The sequence below is a fragment of the Cavia porcellus genome, unplaced genomic scaffold (genome assembly GCF_034190915.1).
Source record: "Cavia porcellus strain 051 isolate PalLab524CR breed Dunkin Hartley unplaced genomic scaffold, mCavPor4.1 scaffold_6, whole genome shotgun sequence".
In the NCBI taxonomy this organism is placed as follows: domain Eukaryota; kingdom Metazoa; phylum Chordata; class Mammalia; order Rodentia; family Caviidae; genus Cavia; species Cavia porcellus.
The window spans coordinates 97,701,962-97,720,517 of NW_026947489.1; the positions used below are offsets into that span (position 1 = coordinate 97,701,962).

At 39.4% G+C, this 18,556-nt stretch overlaps 1 protein-coding gene across 18 annotated transcripts in view; it reads left to right on the top strand.

Annotated features, from left to right (window-relative positions):
- Plekha7 (pleckstrin homology domain containing A7) overlaps positions 1 to 18,556 on the top strand; it is a 211,709-nt gene that overhangs the window by 130,406 nt on the left and 62,747 nt on the right. For all 18 annotated transcript variants that reach the window (XR_010048397.1, XR_010048398.1, XR_010048399.1 and 15 more), the window contains one exon: positions 17,738 to 17,849. Coding sequence is in view for 12 of the 18 variants with exons in the window: in XM_063251805.1 (XP_063107875.1) it covers positions 17,738 to 17,849 (112 nt within the window). In the remaining 6 variants the exon portion in view is untranslated. The remainder of the gene's footprint in view (positions 1 to 17,737; positions 17,850 to 18,556) is intronic.

Consider the following 18,556-nt stretch of genomic DNA (forward strand, 5'->3'; position numbering starts at 1 on the left):
GCATTTTTTGGCTCCTTTGTCAAATACTAGGTAGCTGAATGTACCTGGAGTTGTTCCTGCATCATTTGTTCTGTTCCATTGAGCACATGTCTCTTTATTTGCCATAACTATTTGGCATATTATTTGCTTCTGTTATTTGGCATAATACTGTGCTGTTTTTAATCACTGTGTCTTTTATAGTATAAGTTGAAGTCTGAAATTGCGATGTCTCCCACTTAGCTCTTTCTCTTTTGTTGTTTTTTGAGACAGGGTCTTGCTATACAGTTCAGGCAGGCCTTGAGCTCACTTCTAACCCAGGCTAGTTTTAGACTTGGAACAATCCCCTTGCCTCAATTTCCCAAGTGCTGGGATTACAGCCATGCCCAGCTACTTAGCTCTTGTTGCCCAGGATTGCTTTTGCTATACTAGATCTCTTCTAGTTCCATTTCAATTTTAGGATTGTTGTATAGATCTGTGAAGAATGCTATTGGTATTTAGATTAGGATTGCATTAAATCTATATATCACTTTCAGCTGGGTGTGGTGGCACATGCTTATAATCTCAACACTCGAGAGGCTGAGTTATGAGGATTATTATAAGTTCAGTGCCAGCCTGGGCTACCTGTGACACTTTCAGTGAGTTTAAGGTCAGCCTGAACTTCACAGTGAGACTCTGTCTCCAAAAAAAAAAAAAAGTCTATTTATCAGTTTTAGAATATAACCCTTTTGAAAATACTGATTTTGCCTATTTTCTTATGTGTTCTTTCATCACCTTTCTTTTTTTCTTTTTTTTTTTTTTCGTTTTTATCGGTACCAGGGATCGAACTCATGACTGCCTGCTTGCAAGGCAGGCGCTTATGCTGCTGAGCTAAATCCCCAGCCTTTTTTTTGTTGTTGTTGTTTGTTTAAAGAACGATTAAACAAAACAGAAAATAGGTAGAAATAGTACATACATTCAGAGAAAAAAAAGCGTAAGAAATCACTAGTTGATGTTGTCGTTTTACAAATAGTTGTTCAAGGCACAAAAATGGAACATGTAAAGTGGGAATTCAAACAGAGAGACTGCAAAAAGTTCTAATCAACTGTCCAACAAAAACTTAGTAACATGTTGTCAATCCTATACATTTAAACATACATGCAGTTATCCATATCTTCATTTATGTTTAGATTAAACAAACTAAAGCAGGTTAAAATCATTTTGAACAAAGAATAATAGTATTGCTGGATTTCACTTCATGACAGTCCGTGATCAGCACTGGGTACTGTAGTGTCTTCTTTTTAAAACTGAATTTAAAGAAAGACTAAAAAAACAGAAAACGGGTAGTAATAATACATACTTTCAAATAAAAATAAACAGTAAGAAATCACTAGTTGATGATTACAGATTGTCTTCTTACAAATAGTTATTCAAGATACTAAATTGGAGTATATAAAGTGGGGATTCAAACAGTGAGATTGCAACCTGTTCTGTTCAACTATCCAACAAAAACTTAGAAATATGGTTATCAATCCTCTACACTTAAACATATATGCAGTTACCATATCTTCAATTATGTTGACTTTCAATAAACCCAAGCAGGGTAATATCACTCTGAACAAAGAATAACACCGTTGCTGGGTTTCACATTATGACACTCCAGGATCAGCACTGGGTATTTTAGTGTCTCTTTTTCTTCAAAGTATCTGTTCATTTCATCAATTGTCATAAGATCAGTTCTCATAAACTGTTCATAGATTCTACACATGCATGGGTCTTAACATGTATTTTTTTTTTTTTGAATTTTGAAAGTAGCAATTATGCAACAGCATAAGACAGAACAAAGCCAGTTGAGACAATGCTGTGAAATTGGTACAGGATTTCACAGTAGGATATGGGGATAGTAGTACTAAGTACTATGGTATATCTCTTTAATTTAACAATAGCTATCCAGTCAATTACGTATTGTTAAATCAAACCAAAAATAGAACATTGTAAAACGAATTGAGAATACTGAATAGAGCAAAAGAAATATAACAAAAAGTGAAAACAACCTATGCCTTCAAACAGAAGATAGAAGGAAATCCCCCATATTTGCTATACTGCATATGGTCATCTTCCCAAGAGATATTGAAATATCTATCCCCAGTAGGTAAGGGGGGAGGGGGCAGGTGGGAGAAGGGTGCTTGATTTTCAGCTCCCATGGAAGTTGGCTCACAGGTAATGGTTCTCCTCCAGGCCCAAACTGCAGGTGCTTATCAAGAGGGCTGGTGAATAGGCTGCCTGAATCCCTCCATGGCCGGAACTCTGGAACTCTCCTATCACCTTTCTTATAGTTCTGTAGTTTTCATTGTAGAGATCTTTTACTTCCTTGGTTAGGTTCATTCCTAAGTGTCTCATTATTCTTGATGCTATTATAATGGTTTTGCTTTTCTAATTTCTTTCTTGGTGAGTTTTTTTATTGGCATACAAGAACAGTATTTTGTTTATTTGGTTTTTTGGAGCAGCATCTCACTATGCAGTTCAGACTGCTCTTGGACTCATTATGTAACCCACACTGACCTCAAACTCATGGTGATCCTCCTGCCTCAACATACTGAGTGCCAGGATTATAATGAATTTGGTTTTTAATTCTCAAAGTTTTTTGATGGACTTTTTTTGGTCTTCTGTGTAGATAATCATGTCACCTGCAAATAATGATAATTTTACATCTTCCTTTTATATACACATCCCCTTTATTTTTTTCTCTTGCCTGAGTGCTCTGGCTAATATTTCCAGAACTACATGAACAAGAGTGGTGATAGTGGACAACCTTGTCTTGTTCGTAATTGTAAAGGAAGAGGTTTCAAATTTCCCCATTTAATATGATGCTGGCCATTGGTTTTTCCTATATGCTTTTATCAGATTGAAACAAGGTCCTTTGCACGTATTTTCTCCAGGGTGTGCATGTGTATGTTTTATCATGAATGAATGTTGGACTTATGTTAAGAGCCTTTTCTGCATCAATTGAGATGGTCATAAGATTTTTTTCTTCACTTCTGTTTATTTGATGTATTACATATGATTGATTTGTGCATGTTGAGCCATCCCTGTATCTCTGGGATAAAGCCTACTTAGTTATGATGTAAGAATGATCTTTTTGCTAATTTCTTGCATTCTATTCTTGTGAGGAGTTTTGCATATGTTCATTAAAGAGGTTGACCTGTAGTTCTTTTTTCTGGTTTTTGGAATTGGGTCAACGTTAGCTTCCAGGAATGACTTTTAGAGTACCTTTTTAAAAAATTTCATTAAAGAGTTTCAAGTATATCGACATTACATCTTTCCTAAAGGTCTTGTGGAATTCAGCAATGAATCTGTCTATACCTGGGCGCTTTTTTTTCCAGATTTTTTTTTCCCTCCCTCTCCTTTTCCCCTCCCCTCCCCACTCTGGTTTTTTCTCTCCAATTTCATTGCCTGACACTGAATTATTCAAGATTTTATGTATTCCTGGTTCTGCTTTAGTAATTCATATATACTGAGAATCCATCCATTTCTTGTGACTTCTCTATTATTAGAGTACAAATTCTTAAGGAGTTACTAATAATCTTCTGGATTTTGGCGGAGTCCATTGTGATTACCTTTTTCATTTCTAAATGTGTTGATTTGTGCCTTTGCTTTCCTTTTTTGGGTAAGTTTCGTTAGAAGTTTGGCTATTTTGTCTATATTCCTTCAATGAACTAGCCCTTCAGTTTGTTGACTCTTTGTATTTTTTTGTTTTAATTTTATTAATTTCTACTCCAATTTTTATAATTTTCTTGTTTTAGCTTTCAATTTGGATTGCTCTTGTTTTTCTAGGATGTTGAGTTATATCATTAGGTTATTATTTGGACTGATTTTTTTTTCTGATAATATTCACAGGTATAAACTTCCTTCTTAGGACTGCTTTCATTGTGTCCTATGAGATTCTGGTATGTTATAATGGCATGATAATTTGATTCTAGCAGTTGTTTAATTTCTTCCTTAATTGCCTCTGTGACCCATTGATTGTTCAAATGGTTATGGTTTAATTTCCATGTATTTGCATAATTTCTGAGGATTCTTTTGCTGTTGATTTTTTAGTTTTATTTTACTATAATCTGATAAGTGCATGGTACACTTATGATTCTTTTGCATTTACTTAATTAAGCATACTCTTAGGGCTAGCTTGTGATCTGTTTTGGAGAAAATCTCATATGGTACTGAGAATGTGTATTCTGTTGTTGTGAGGAACACTTTAGATATTTATTAAGTCCATTTGTTTGAAGATTTGGTTCAACTCTGCTATTTCTTTGTTGAATTTTTTTTTTTTTTTGGTCTAACTCATTTGTTTGTAATGATGGAATATTGAAGTCCCTTGCTGTTGGTGTATATCTGATCTTTTATGTCCATGAGTGTTTGTTTTATGAAGTTAGATGCACCAGTGTTTGATGCATATGTGTGTTATTTCTTGGTCCATTTTACCAATATGTTTTTTGATTAAGGAATCTTTCACATTGAGAGTTATTACTGAGAAGTATTGAATTATTCCTGTTGTTGCATTATTTTCTATTTGTTACATTAAAATTCTTTCAGTGAACCAACTCTTCAATTAATTGATTCTTTGTATTTTTTGCTTAGTTTTATTAATTTCTGCTCTGATCTTTATAATTTTGATTTTCCCCCACCCTCACTCTCACACTTTTGCTTAAATGCTCACTTTTCTTGGTATATTCATTTATTGTTTCTTTCTTGAATATCTTGAAGAATTTTTTAAAATTTTTTCTTAAATTTTATTTAAGGAGGAAAAAAAAGGCAGAAAAAGGGTACAAGTTATACAGAATTTCAGAAAAAATAAACAGTAGGAAATCACTAGTTAATGGATTACATATTATCATCTTAGAAATATTTGTTCAAATTACAAAATTAAAGCTTATAAAGTGGACATTCAAACAGTGAGACTGCAAACAGTTCTGTTCAATGATCCAACAAAACTCGGTAATATCATTGTCTATCTTATACACTTAAATATACATGCAGTTATATCATTTAGAGCACTTTCTTTTCCTCTCTTTTGTACAATGACTATTACACATTTTGGGTTTTATTGCTCCCATAGTTCTTATTACTCTTTTTGGAAGAGAGTAAAACCAAATGTGACATAACAGAACAGAGTCGGTCAAATCAAAAGGGTGGATGTAATAGATAATATAAAAACATAATACAAGGTGATCAACAATGGTTACCATAATGCCTCCTGCTATCTCAAATAGAATTACCTATATCATCAGTTATAATAAAATTGAACAAAACAGTAAAGAACGAAACCAACAAAACCGAAACACTGGAGACATTACAGGGCTTCAAAAGTAGATAATATGTCAACCAGAATGGGCATCATAATGAATCCCATTATCTTCACAGCTGTTGCCTAAATTTTCAAACCTGGTACTATCAAGCAAAACAGAATAGCGGAACATCAGTCAAAACAAGATGGTAAGAGCAATACAGGGCTTCAAATCAAGTTAATAGAAAATCAAAGTGGGTTACTATAATATATCCTGATATTTTTTTTATTTATTTTTCCCTTAACTAAAAGGATAAAAATAAAAAAGTAAATAATAAAATGGAGATTGAGATAAAAGAGGGCATAACAATAAAATAGCGCATATCAAAACATAACCATTTAAGCAAAATAGTGTTTCACCACAAGATAATCCCGACATAAAAGTAGTTACCATATTGTCTCTTTCCTTGAAATCTTTGAGTATAACTTCATATACTGTAGCATCAAATATATCAAAACAATGTAAAACCATTCAAGAGAATGACAGTATTAAAGGGTATTTAGAATCAGTTAACAGAAATATGAACAATGGTTTCTGTATAATCTCCTTGTCTATAAAACTTTTTGTTTATACTATCACATATGATAAAATCCAGTAAGATACAACATGTTAAGACCAATGGAGACAGAAGAATAAAAGCTTGATGGGACTTCAAAACAAGATGCTACTAAGTTAGCATTACCTATTATGACATCATTTTCTCCAAAATAGCTGTTCCTATATCCAATCTTCTCTGCCTCATTTCTGTTGAGCTCTTTTTCTGTCATTAGTTGTCGGTTTGTCTTCTTCATTTTGTTTTCTGCTCCATTCATTGTGGCCTCTCTGCCACTATTTCTGGATTCTTCGTATTTTTCTTTTTTAGAAAATCCTGCAGTATTCTCTGTAGAGTTGAATTGGTGGTTGCATATTCCCCTAGTTCCTCTTTATCCTGGAAACACCTTGTTTTTCCATCAATTTCCAGGGACAGTTGTGCCGGATATATCAATCTTGGCTGGAGGTTATTATCTTTCAAAGCTTGAATTACTTCCCCCCACACTCTTCATGATTTGATGGTTTGTGCCAAGAAGTCTGCTGTAATTCTGATGGGTGTTCCCTTGTAAGTGATCTGTTTCTTGTCTCTGACGGCTTTTAATATTCTGTTCTTATATTGGATTTCTGATATTTTGATTATTATATGCCTGGGTGTAGCTCTGTTTGGGTTGTAGGTGGCTGGGGTCCTGTATGCCTCATACATCTGAGTATCTTTACCTTTTGCTAAATTAGGAAAATTCTCCTGGATTATTTCTGTAAGTAGCTTTTGTAGTTCATTTGTTTGTGTCCCTACCTCTTCTTTTATGTTCTTAATTCTTAAGTTATAGATCCTCTTATCATCTTCTAGTCTTTGTATTATTGCTGTTTGTTTTCTTGTTATTTTTAAGAAGTTTTTCATTTCATGCTCCCATATTACAAATCTGCCCACCAGTTCAGATAATCTATCCTTAGTTTCTTTCAAGCTGTTATGCCAGTTTTCGATAAAGTTTTTAGTTTCCTGGTAATCTCTTTGAACCTGCTTCACGTATTCTATGTTTTCTCTATTTTCTCCATCAAACAATTCTCTCCTCTTTTTCTGTTCTTCCATTCCACCATCTGTTTTTTCTTGGGTGGTGTTTAGCATTTCTCTAACTATTCTGCTTATGTCTAGCTTCAGGTCATTAATAACTTCATTCCTGAACTTGTCTATGAGGCTCTGGAGATAGTGTTTTATGTCTATTGGTGCCATGTGTGCTATTGCCTGTTTCTCAGGATTGGGGCCGAGGAGCCTTTCTTGTTGCTTCCTCTTCCCATATTCTTTGTTTTTTATATATGCAAGCGTATATAGGAGGCTCACCTTCCTTCCCTGTTGGCCACAGTCTGATTGAATTGCACTGGCTAGGTGTTCCCGCCCACCGTAGCGCACCAGGGAGTTACAGACCGGGCAGCCTATGCAGGGCCCGCCCCTCCAGGTCAACCTACTGAAGGCTTTACCACTAGGGTGCACCTCCAGGTGTTAGGACCTGGGTTGTGCTAGCCTACTGGGTCTCAGCCAGCAGTGTCATGTAGGCTAGGCACTGCTCACCAATCCTGCTTGCGAGGGGGATATGTGACTGAGGTCACTACAGCGCCCTGTTCCGGCAAGTCTGCCCGGTCCCAGAATGTCCTCTATTGGAGCCTCCTAGACCATGGAAGAGTCCCAGTTTCCCTCACTCCCCGCAGGTCGATGCATGGCTCCCTGCCCGTCCCATTCTCAACTCCGTGCACTGATTCCCGTTCTCAGAGCTTTCGCGAGTCTCTCTCCCTGCCAAGCCAATACAGACGCAGCAGCAGTGGCAGGAAACCCAAATCGTGGCTTCCAATGGCGCGGGCTCCAGCTTCCACGTTGAGGCTTTATCTGTTCTTGTTATAGCACCAGGATTGCATTCCCAGTTGGTTTCTCTCAGCCCAGTTCGTTCTTGGGTCAGCAGGGCATATCTCCTCTTGCTTAGGATTCCTCACTCCACACCATTCCTGGATTCTAAGCTGGGTCTCTCAGAGAGCCTCCGTAGCTGCTGTCTGTCTGCCATGTTCTCCCAGAAGTAATCTCAGAGGTTTCAGTTCAGGATCAAACTGACTCCGAGGCAAAAGTGGCATGGTAGAGGAAAGCTGAGCACCTCCTGGCAACCAGGAAACAAAAACAAGAAGTGACCAAGAATTTTTTTTGTAGTGCTGGTTTGGTGGTCATGAATTTTTTGAGGTACTCTTTAGCATGGAAATACTTTACTTCTCTATCAATTTTGAAAGATAATTTTGGAGGACATGTAAGTCTGGTTTGAAATTTGTGATTTGTTGTTTGTTAGGGCTTGAAGCACTTCATGTCAAGCTTTCTTGGCCTTTATGATTTGTGTTGAGAAGTCTGCTCTAATTCTAACAGGTTTACCTTTATAACTGATTTATTGCTTTTCTCTCATAGCTTTTAAGATTCTGTCCCTATGTTGAACTTTGGAATTTTTACTACGATGTGTCATAGAGAGTTTCTTTTTTGATTTTGGCTACTTGGGGTTCTATATACCTTACTTATCTTTCCCAATATTTGAAAAGATTTTCAGTATTATGTCTGTTAACAGATTTTTTATACGTTGTGTGCTGTCTTCTGATTTTTCACTAATTCCAATTAATCTTAGTCTTCTTTGCATCATCTAGTGCCATTTTTCATGTTTTCCTCTTGTTTTTAAAGTTATCTTTGAGTAATTGGTCTCTGATAGCAGCCTTATCTTCTAGTTCTTACACTCTGTCCTCCCATTGCTTTCTTCTGCTGCCGGGTTCCACCAGAATTTTTAATCTCTCAGATTTCTTTTTAGAACCTTCTTGCGGATTTTAAAACTGGTCATTCATGTTTTGAATTATTTTATATAGCTCAGCTAGCTTTTTATTAATGTCTTCTATAAACTTCCTTGTTGCATCCATTTCATTACGTCCATTATCTATTTAATTATATCTTCTTTGAGCTCTCCAAGAATGTTACTGATCTGTTTTTTAGTCTGCTTTGTTACTCTTTCAAATAATTCAGTTCTGTGGTTTTTGCTCTTCTTCTACTCAATGCCGGCAGACTTTTTTGAAGGCTTCTTGAAGGAAGGTTACTGGAAGATAAGTATGACACATGCACAGGTCACATGCGACTTAGGGAAGTGAGGCCAGCCTTGATGGGTTCAGATGGCAAATGAGTGACTTATAGTGGTTTGTTTGCCAAGAGGAGGATGGAGAAAAGTTGGACAGAAAAACTGCAGCTAGTTATCTAAATTGCTTCTTCCTAAAATACATCTAAATTTACGTCTGGTGAAACTGAAGAGTGAAGCGCGATTTGCTCTTACAGAAATTATTTTTTAAAATATAGAATCCCTTAGAGGTGCTCAGTTTTGTTCCACAAAGTATTATGTGGTATAGGGAAAAAACTGACCATTGGTGTCCTTACACTAAACTCTCAGACTAATGGCTTGCATGGAATGAAGAAAGTGGTTCATTTTCTTCTCAAAAGAATTCTAAGGCCAAAACCCAGAATATTATAATCATTTTGACTTCTCTCTCAAAGTCTCCACTGCCAGTTTCTTAGAGGTAATCCTGCTGGAACAGTAATTGTCCAAGTTTGGTCTCCGAACTAGTGTCAGCTGGCCAGTTGGTAGAGATGCAGATCCTCAGTTCTCACGCAAACCTGCTGAATTCAAGGTTCTGGAGGCAGGGCCTAGAACTCTTGTTTTAACAAGCTTCCCAGGGAACTCTGGTCCAGGAAAAAGCTTGAGAGCTACTGATTTAGACAACTTGAGAAGCTTTTCAAACTTCCTAAATTACTTTCAGGTTCTTCTGTGTCTTCAAGATATCCATCATTCTCTGTACTGTAGTTTAGTCTAAAATAGATTTTAGTCAGATACATAATTTTGAGTTCCTTTGTCTGTAGAAACTTTTAAAAAATTTGCAAAGCCCATCTTTATGGTGACTTCTCGTAGGATAGTACTAGTGTGAGCAGATGCATCTCCCTCACTGTTCTCAGATATGGCTCACCCGAGCTGTTTGGCATAAACCATGTATGCCCACCCAAAGACCATTTTCATTTTACAGATTGGAAATTCAGAGAGGAGAGTGAAAACCTATGATCTCATGAGTGCAGAGGACATGAACGCTGAGTGTTCTACTTCCCACATCAGTAAAGCAGAATCAGCCTGGAGAGGCTAAGGTCTGCTATGGTAATGATAACAAACAAAATCTTAAGGATTTAAAACAACCAAGGTTTATTTCTCACTTTTGCTCTATGTCTATTGATAGGTCACCTAAGGGGCTCTTCTCTGTCACCTGTGCTGAGGAAGGCTTCGTTTCTGTGCTCTCATAGTAGCCAAAAGCAAAAAAAATGGAACCAAGTGAAGTGTGCATTGGCTCTTTTGCTCTCAGATCATTGGCTAAAGCAAGTCCCAGGACAACCTCTCATATCAGGGGAAGCAGGAAATGTATCTAGGAAGAGAGTGAGACATGTTTGTTGGGCAGCACAAATGATTACTCTTAATATTTCATTTTAGACTGATTAAGAGAAGTAGGACCTATCAAGTCAGTCACTAATGAGCTACATTTGTTACCTGACTATAGACTTTATCTTTTGTTAAACTGCTTAGTTCTTAGTTCTTCATTATGCTCCTTAGCTGCCAGGAAGGGTGGGCATCAGTCAGTAGACCTGGTAACCTTGAACACTGCTGGCAAATGGTAGAGTTACAATTTGAGTCCAGGAGTTCTGGCCATGGATGTTGTGCTTTTAAACACTATGCTATATTTGCCTCCTTTTCTTTTCTTTTAATTTGTTTTTTTTTTTAATTTTAAAGAGGATAAAACCAAGGAAAATAAGACAATAAAACCAATCAAAACAAACCAATGTATGCGATACAGGATTTCAAAACATTATGAAATCAACAATAGTTACCATAATGCCTTTTGTTGCCTCCAAAATACCTGCAGATACCTTCAGACATAGTAAAAATCAAACAGAATAGACTAGAGTAGAAACAATGAAAACAAAACAATGAATGCAATAAAGGTCTTCAAAGCAAGGCCATAGTAGCTTCAAAATGACTGCCCTAATACATCTTGCTGTCTTTGAAATAGCTGCTCATGCCATTGGATTTAACATAATCAAAACAAAAGAGAATAAAACCCAACCCAACAAAATGATGAAAATGATATAGAACTTCAAAACAAGACAATAAGGAATCAATAGTGGCTACCACCCTCAGAAGGAGATCCCCCCTATATGCCACACTGTGTACTGCTATCCTAGGAACAGATGATCAGACCACTGGCCCTCTACCTGCAAGGTCAGTGAAACACCAAAGCACCATAGGTATCCAGCTGCATTTCACCTTGATAACTATCATCACAGCCTGTGTTTCTCTGTATTAGCTGGTCACTTATGGTGTGTGTGTGTGTGTGTGGCGGGGGGGTGGTACTTCTTGTTTGCCAGTCTGTGCGCTGGAAGTAGCTGGGGTCTGGCTGTCCCCAGTCCTGCAGTGGCCGTCATGTGGCGCTGGTTCCTGGTGTGGCCTTCTTTTCTCCTCCTGCAGTCTACAGATGGTGCTGACTCAAGTGAAGGAGGCTGGGGTCTGGCTCAGTTTGGTTTTTTGAAACAATCTCAATGTGTAATTTAGGCTGGTCTTGAATTCACTATGTAGGCCAGGCTAGCCTTGAACTGTGATCCTTCTGTCTCAGCCTTCCAAGTGCTGGAATTATAGACATTCGTCATCACACTTGTCTATACTGCCTTTTACTTTAGAGTTTTCAGGGGGCAGTTCTTGTTGTTGGCCATACTTAAATGATGTGCCAACTGAGGAGGCTGCATAGAGATTTTTAATTATAATTGTACTTGTAGTAATGAAATTTGATCTGTAGAAACTTTATACTTGCCTGAAAGATACCAAGCCTCCTTGATACTCTCTGCTCCAGAAAATGTTCTCAAGTCTTTTCTTTTATTTTGGGCCTCATTTCTAGTGATAGGATCTTTTGGATTCTTCTTAGATCTTTTGCCTGCTTGTCAATGACCTTCCTGAATTTTGAGCATGAAACCAGGCCCTTTGTGGCCAAAAGGACACACATGGGGGTCCTCTTAAATGAGTCACCTTCAGCATGAGACATTCAGGGCTTTGGTTTTGTCCTGGGTGTTCATGCACAGTAGCCTTTTCTTTTTGGCATGGGGCTACCTAGAAGGCTACTGACAGACTTCTCGATAAGAGAGGAGCATTCCTGAGTGGTGATGCTGGCAGCTGACTGACAGCAGACTGTGTGTACTGAGCCCCAAGCTTTGTCAAGCATTTCACATTGAGGTGGGGCCTAAGGTTGGAAAAAGTATGTGTTCATTCACTTTGAAAGTTCAGAAGCCTATAATGGTGCTAAGCGGCCAGCTGCAAAGCATGCAGGATCCCCTGGGAGCTTCCTAATCAGAAGAGAACCCTTGTTAGACCTGCTCTTCCCAGTATCCCACTGAGTTTAGTTTGTGTCTTCCATTCCTGGTCTGTTTTCTCATTGGATTATTTGGAAAAGAACCACTAATTGAAATTGCCTGAAATGCTGTGAGTAGAATTTGGAGGACAGCACCTAACAAGATAATCTTGTTGAAGGTAAGAATTATCTCCTTGATCTCTGACCTCTTTGCTGATGGAGATTCATTTTACAGGTTAAGTAGGGTAAGGCTGACCTCAGGCTTATGTACATTCTGGGCCTGGGGGTGGAGTATCTCCTCTCCTGCTCCTCCTGCAGCTACAAGTTGGTAAAAATTGGCAGTGAGAGATTAGGAGTGAGCTAGAGTTGGAAGGCACTGCTCATGAGCTTCCAGAGGAATCTGTCCTGTTGTTCTGCTGCTACACTCCTGGCTGTAAGGCCGATGTGTTGCCATCTGCAGCTGGCAGAGCTGCCACCTTGTCTCTAGATGCAGGCATTCTTGGGTTAGCTTTGCCTGTTGCATTTGGTTGCCATGGCAGCAGAAAAATGGGGAGAAATAGAAACACCTGGAAAACAGATGCAGAAACTTGACTGTTCAGTTTTCCTTCCTGCATTTGGAGATAACATTTCTGACAATCACAGGTAGGAAAAGTGGGGATGATGCAGTCTTTAAATCATTGAAATTCCTAGTTGTTGGCTTTTGGTGTGGTTGTTTTGTAGGACATTGGCATTAGGGATGCAGTGATTTCCACACAACAACCACGTCTTCGGCTGTCGTACTGCTGGGTGAAAAATGCTGCTATGTATTGAAAGGAAACTGCTGGTTGGAAACAGTAATTTTGCTTGTTCCTGTGACTTCCTTTCTTGTTCTCTTTTGCCTCCCCCTAGACTGAGAAGTGCTCAAATTTCTATTAGAAAATGCCATTGTCTACTGAGAAATGTGACTGCTTAGGAGACTTACAGGAGCAGGTAGGATGGAGGAGAGCTCACTAGATCACAGGTTAGAATTGGAGCATCTCTGAGACATATTCAGGCTCACTTCTTTTCTTGCATAGGTGCCTAGGTTGCAGAAGAGACTGGTCCAAGGCCATACATTGATTAGGGGACTCAGGCCAGCTTCAGTGCAGTGTTCTGAATTGAGGTGCAGGCAAGTCTTAGTGTTTTTTTCTTTTTTTCTGTACTATTTAGGCTGGTTTCCAGCTCCTGGGGTTAGATTAGGAGCTAGACCCTGTGTTTAAGAGGAGTTGAGGGGGAAGGAGAAGAAACACTGTTAAGCCATAGTTGAGTAATGAGGCCACAGTTGCTGAATGAAAACTCATGTCAGACAGCCTCCCCAGGGTTTTGGGAGTTTACAATGAGCGTTGGCGGTCTTCCTATGTCTCTTTCTCTGGGAAGCGGGGGTGTGGAGATGTTTCTGCCTGTTTGGAACAAAAATTTTCTTTTTTTCCTGATTTTCATTGTGCATTGCTTCTCCTTTGGTGGGTGTAAGCTCCTTAAAAAATGTGCTTGTGTTTGTAAGTGTATCTCCTTCTCATATATCCTTGTCTTCTGTCAGTACTTTGGCTAAGCCCCCCCCCTTTTTAATAGAATCCTTGAGAACAGAGAATGAATTGGGGGGCATTTTCCCAGGTTATAATGGTATATAAGCATCATTTGATCAGGTCTTTTCAGTAAAAGATTCCTAATGCCTTTCTTAATGACTTGCCCTTGATGACTCTTGACATCTTTACAGAATGGGAACCTATTCCACAATGTTTCTGTATTGTAACAAAATAAAATGTCCCAGAAAAGGTATAGGAAGTGATTATTGTTCGGAAGCTAATTGTCACCTTCAGCTTTCTGGAGAGATGTGCCCTTGGAATAAAAATAAACTATAGGTGGGATTTAAATGCTAGGTTGTATACTGGTAATAGTCACAAATAATGCTTTTCATTTCATCCAGCACTTCTTCATGGTTTTCAAACTGTCATTTCAATTCATGCAACTGCCTTGTGAGACGAGAGGTAGTTTCCACTGTATTTTGCAAAATGGAGTCAAAGGCTTAGGGAGCTAATGTGATTGTGGGGGAGCCAGTCAGTTTCAGATGCTGAGATCCAGTTATCTGGATCTTTCCACCATGCCATGATCTCCTTGGTTTGGGATTGGCTTTGGAGTGAGAAAAGCAAACACCTATTTTTCTTATACTTTAGAACTTTTCATGGGATGATCTCTTTGTGCTGAAGCTGAAGTTTTAGAGTCCATTCTTGGGAAAGTCATTAATCTTGCTGCTGGGACTCAGTTTCCTCTTCTGCAAAATGAGATAATAAAACTGACTTCGTGGGACTGAGATAATGCAGGAAAAGTATCTAGCACATGGCTGCTTAATAAGTATAGGTAGGCAGCAGTCCCTCTTGCTTAAACTTTGTGTCTGTTCCTTCTTTTGTGTATAGGGCACAGAAGGGTCTTGCTATGATTTCATTTCAGTACTTCTGTTCAGACCATTTGTTGAAAGGCAGCTGAGGATCCCATTAAACAAACCCACTTAATTTAGACCTACCAGAAAATGTGGCTTCTGTATTTACAACCTCCCTTTTTTACTATGAATGTTAGTATTATATGCATTTGTCAGCATTATATGTATTCAGCATCATATGATATGCAAGGAGCAGAAACAGCTCCTTTTATAGATGGAAAAATCGAGTCAGAGAGAAAGTCACTTCTTGCCCAGGTTCTCCTGACATATCCCTGGCAAAGCTTAGAGTAGAATCAACTCATTTTCCAATCGGACTTCTCCAGAGCGATTTTTGTCTACTTTTCACTTCTTCTGTTTGTTTCTAAGGGGAGGCAGTTGAGTTCAAACTCCAGCTCACTGTTTGGAATTTCAGCTCCCACCCCTCTAGCAAAATAATCAGCATTCATTCATGTAACTTAAACTAAGGAAAGTTCAGACCATCCCATTATACTTTGAGAATCCAAATAGCACAGAAACTGAGAAAATAGGATTTTAAAGTAATAGATTTTACCTAATGATACCAAGAGTCTTTGTGTGCTGGGGTTGTTTGTTTGTTTTTTGTCTCCTCTTCTGGGGATCAGTGTGACTCTGGGGATCAGTGTGTCTCCTCTTCTGGGGATCAGTGTGACTCCCTAGGGCATGTTAGTGGAGCTGTATCCCTTTTGAAATTACTCTGCTCAAGGTACAAGCTCTTCTTTGGGAAGGGAGACATTTCTTGGATGAGACTTCTTAGTAGTATACATTAGCCTTTGGACTTGAGTACAAATCAGTGCCTATCCAGCCAGATTTGCAAATGGGGAACACAACTGAAAGATGAAATTTGCTAAAGCAGATGTCTAGAATGTCCATGTCCAAGCAGGTGATGTCCCTGTTTTTAGTGCTCTCTGTGCAGGAAGCTTTATAGACACACTAGGGATGTTTCCATAGTTGATGACTGTATCACTTGCCATCAATTATATTATAATGTTTTAAGGAATCAAAATGTAGGAACATGAATATAATGTGTAGATCACAATTATGAAGAAACAAAAAAAAGTACCCATTCCCTCAAACCCAAAACAAGTACATAAAAAAGAATTAAAGTAAATATATGAAGTTATAAATGATTTTGCTTTGGGTAGCAGGATGATGGGGTCCCCCCACCTTCAGCTTTTTCTTGTGTTTCTCAAATATTCTATAGTAAGCTTCTATTAGTATGTGAAAAAAGAGCAAGTTAAACTTGATAAAATCTCAGACAAATTTTTTCTGTTACTGAATCATGTGTCTTGAATTTTAGTTAAGAGGTGCAATCATCCTAACTGAAGCAAGTTGGGAGCTCTTCTTCCTTAATGACCGACCCCCTAGAAGTCAGAAGTCAGGCAAGGCTAGATTCTGGGAAGACATTTTGGACTCAACTGTGCCTGGAGGCAGAGGTGGACAAGGCAGCCACTCAGAGGCCCTTCACATACCCAGTGTTTATCTTGCCTCACTAAACCTCTGCCAACAGGGAGCTGGCATTCTCCCTCCAGTGGGGAGTAGCAACAAAAGTCTGGCTGGGATTGGAGACTGGAGGCGAGACTCTGGACCAAGTGCCTGAGCTGATAAGGAGCCAGCTGGTTTTCTGCCTGGTGAGACTGGCACCTTCAGCTGTCAGACATCCTATAGGATCCAGTCCCTTGGAAAGCTGGTGGCCACTAAAGTGGACCTGTCAAGACCCTGCTCAAGGAACACAGTGGTCACGGTGACTTTTGTGAACTCTCCTGCGTAGGGTTATCAGAGCTTTAGCTCAAGGCATGGGAAGGATCACCTATCCTTTGAGTAGCCATAGTCTTTGAAGTAAACATCAACTTTCAGCAGTGGGAACCAGGACTCCACTGTTGCACAGCTATTAAAAAAAAGCCTAGTGAAGGACATCTGAGTGCTTTTTCCAGCTAATCTAGCCTGGATCCTCCAGCTCCATCTCCTCAGCATCCTGGCTCAGTCTGCAAAGCAGATTTTCTCTTTCCTTCAGGTAAAGTGTCTCCATTTTTGATAGCTTGCTTTATATCTAACTGCATGGATACTGTTGAGCAGTGAACAAAACCCAGCTACAGAAAACTGCGATTCCTGCTCTCGGGAAAGTTTACTGATCCTGGACTTGGCATCGAGCTGCTCAGGGATAGGTGCTGAATTCGTGTGGAGGCATTTGTTTATGCTGCTTTAAAAGACTGGCAGATGGAGGGGCTCTTTGGATGCAGGTGAGGATGGTGCTCTTTAGTGTCTCTTGATTGTCATACTGAGAGGTTCCAGAATGCTGACCCTCCTGGGGTAACTTGCCACCAGTCAGGGATGTAGATGGAAAAGCACTAGGGTCCTTCTCAGAGCTCAAGGCTCACTTCATCTCTCTCCTTTCCAGGCATGGCACAAGGGGGTTAATATTGTTGTTAGGTCTATTTTGGGGCAAAACATGGTGTTCTCAGAATAGGATTCTTTGCTGAGTAGTCTATTTTGGGAGGCAAGCCCCTCTGGCATTTATGTAAGCATCTCTATGTGTATCTGAGGGTGTGGATGTGTGTGCAAGTGATTTCTTGTTACTAATTATAAACAGTTTCTTTCGGGAGCTGGGGAAATGGAGGGGTATGTGTATGTGTGTGTGTGCATACATGCATATACACACGCATTTATGTATGGATTGGTCTTCCCTGCTGTGCAGTGCATGCCCCTGGATGGGGCATCTGTCACAGATGCTTGAATAGAAGAGTAAGTGTGGGGAGCTGAGGATAACAGGCAGAGATGATGTGTCTCTGTCTGTGGTGATGTGTCTGTCTGTCAGCCTCTTGGCTCCTTGGAGCACCAGGGCAGCATTGTGGTCCTCTCACTGCTGTCTGGAGAGGTCAAGTGGTCTTCAAAAGGCCAGCCTAGATTGTTCTGAGGCCAAGCAGCCCTTTCCAGTCTGGAATAAATCTAAACCTCCACTGCCCACTCTGCAGCTTGTCATTTATTCTGTGAATCTCTCTATGTCTTCCCTCAGGCCAAACCTACATATGTCGAAGCAAGAGAGAAACCAAAGACCGTCCAGCATGGTCAGTGAATCGTCCACAGCTGGAACCACGTCCACTTTGGAGGCCAAGCCTGGACCAAGGGTGAGCTCCTGGTCGTTAGTTTTTGCCTTCTACTCTTTTATATTTATCAAGCCCCCTTTGAACCAGAAGTCTACTTGATCATCACCATAGTTTTGTGAGGAGACCCATAAAACGTGTTTTCCCCAAAAGACAGGCCAGAACGTTAAGGTCAGGAGTTTTGTCCCTTGTCCAAGAAAACAGGTGATTACCAGCAGACCAGGAGTGATATATAAGTCCCTTTGCACATTCCTCAGTTTCCTGGCATGTGTTGTTCTGTAAGACCACATCCCTCTTCACATGCGGTGAGGATGTGTGTTAGAGAGAACTTGGAAGGATTTGGTGTCTGATGGGCCTGAGGAGGAAGGGCCTTCTTGAGAAAAGTCCAAAAGTTTTCATGTTCAGGGTGTGGGGACACTGACTGAGGTGTAAGAAAAAGAACCAAAATTGCAGAAAGTAGGAGAGCACTGAGGGGTGAACCTAGGTAGGTGGTGCAGATATCTGTTTGTTGGCAAAATCTGTATGTAAAAAGTAGCTTTGCTCTAGAAAGCCGTAGGACATTTTAGAGCCAATAGCTGTTGGTGAGCATTGATTGAAAAATCCTTTTAAATTTTTCTGTGACCCACATGGGAGGCTTGTCAGGTCTTGGGCCAGCTTTTTAATTAAATGACCATGCACTTGCCTGTTCCATTTCAGTGCTGCTCTGATCAAAGGGTGCTGCCACTTAGAGT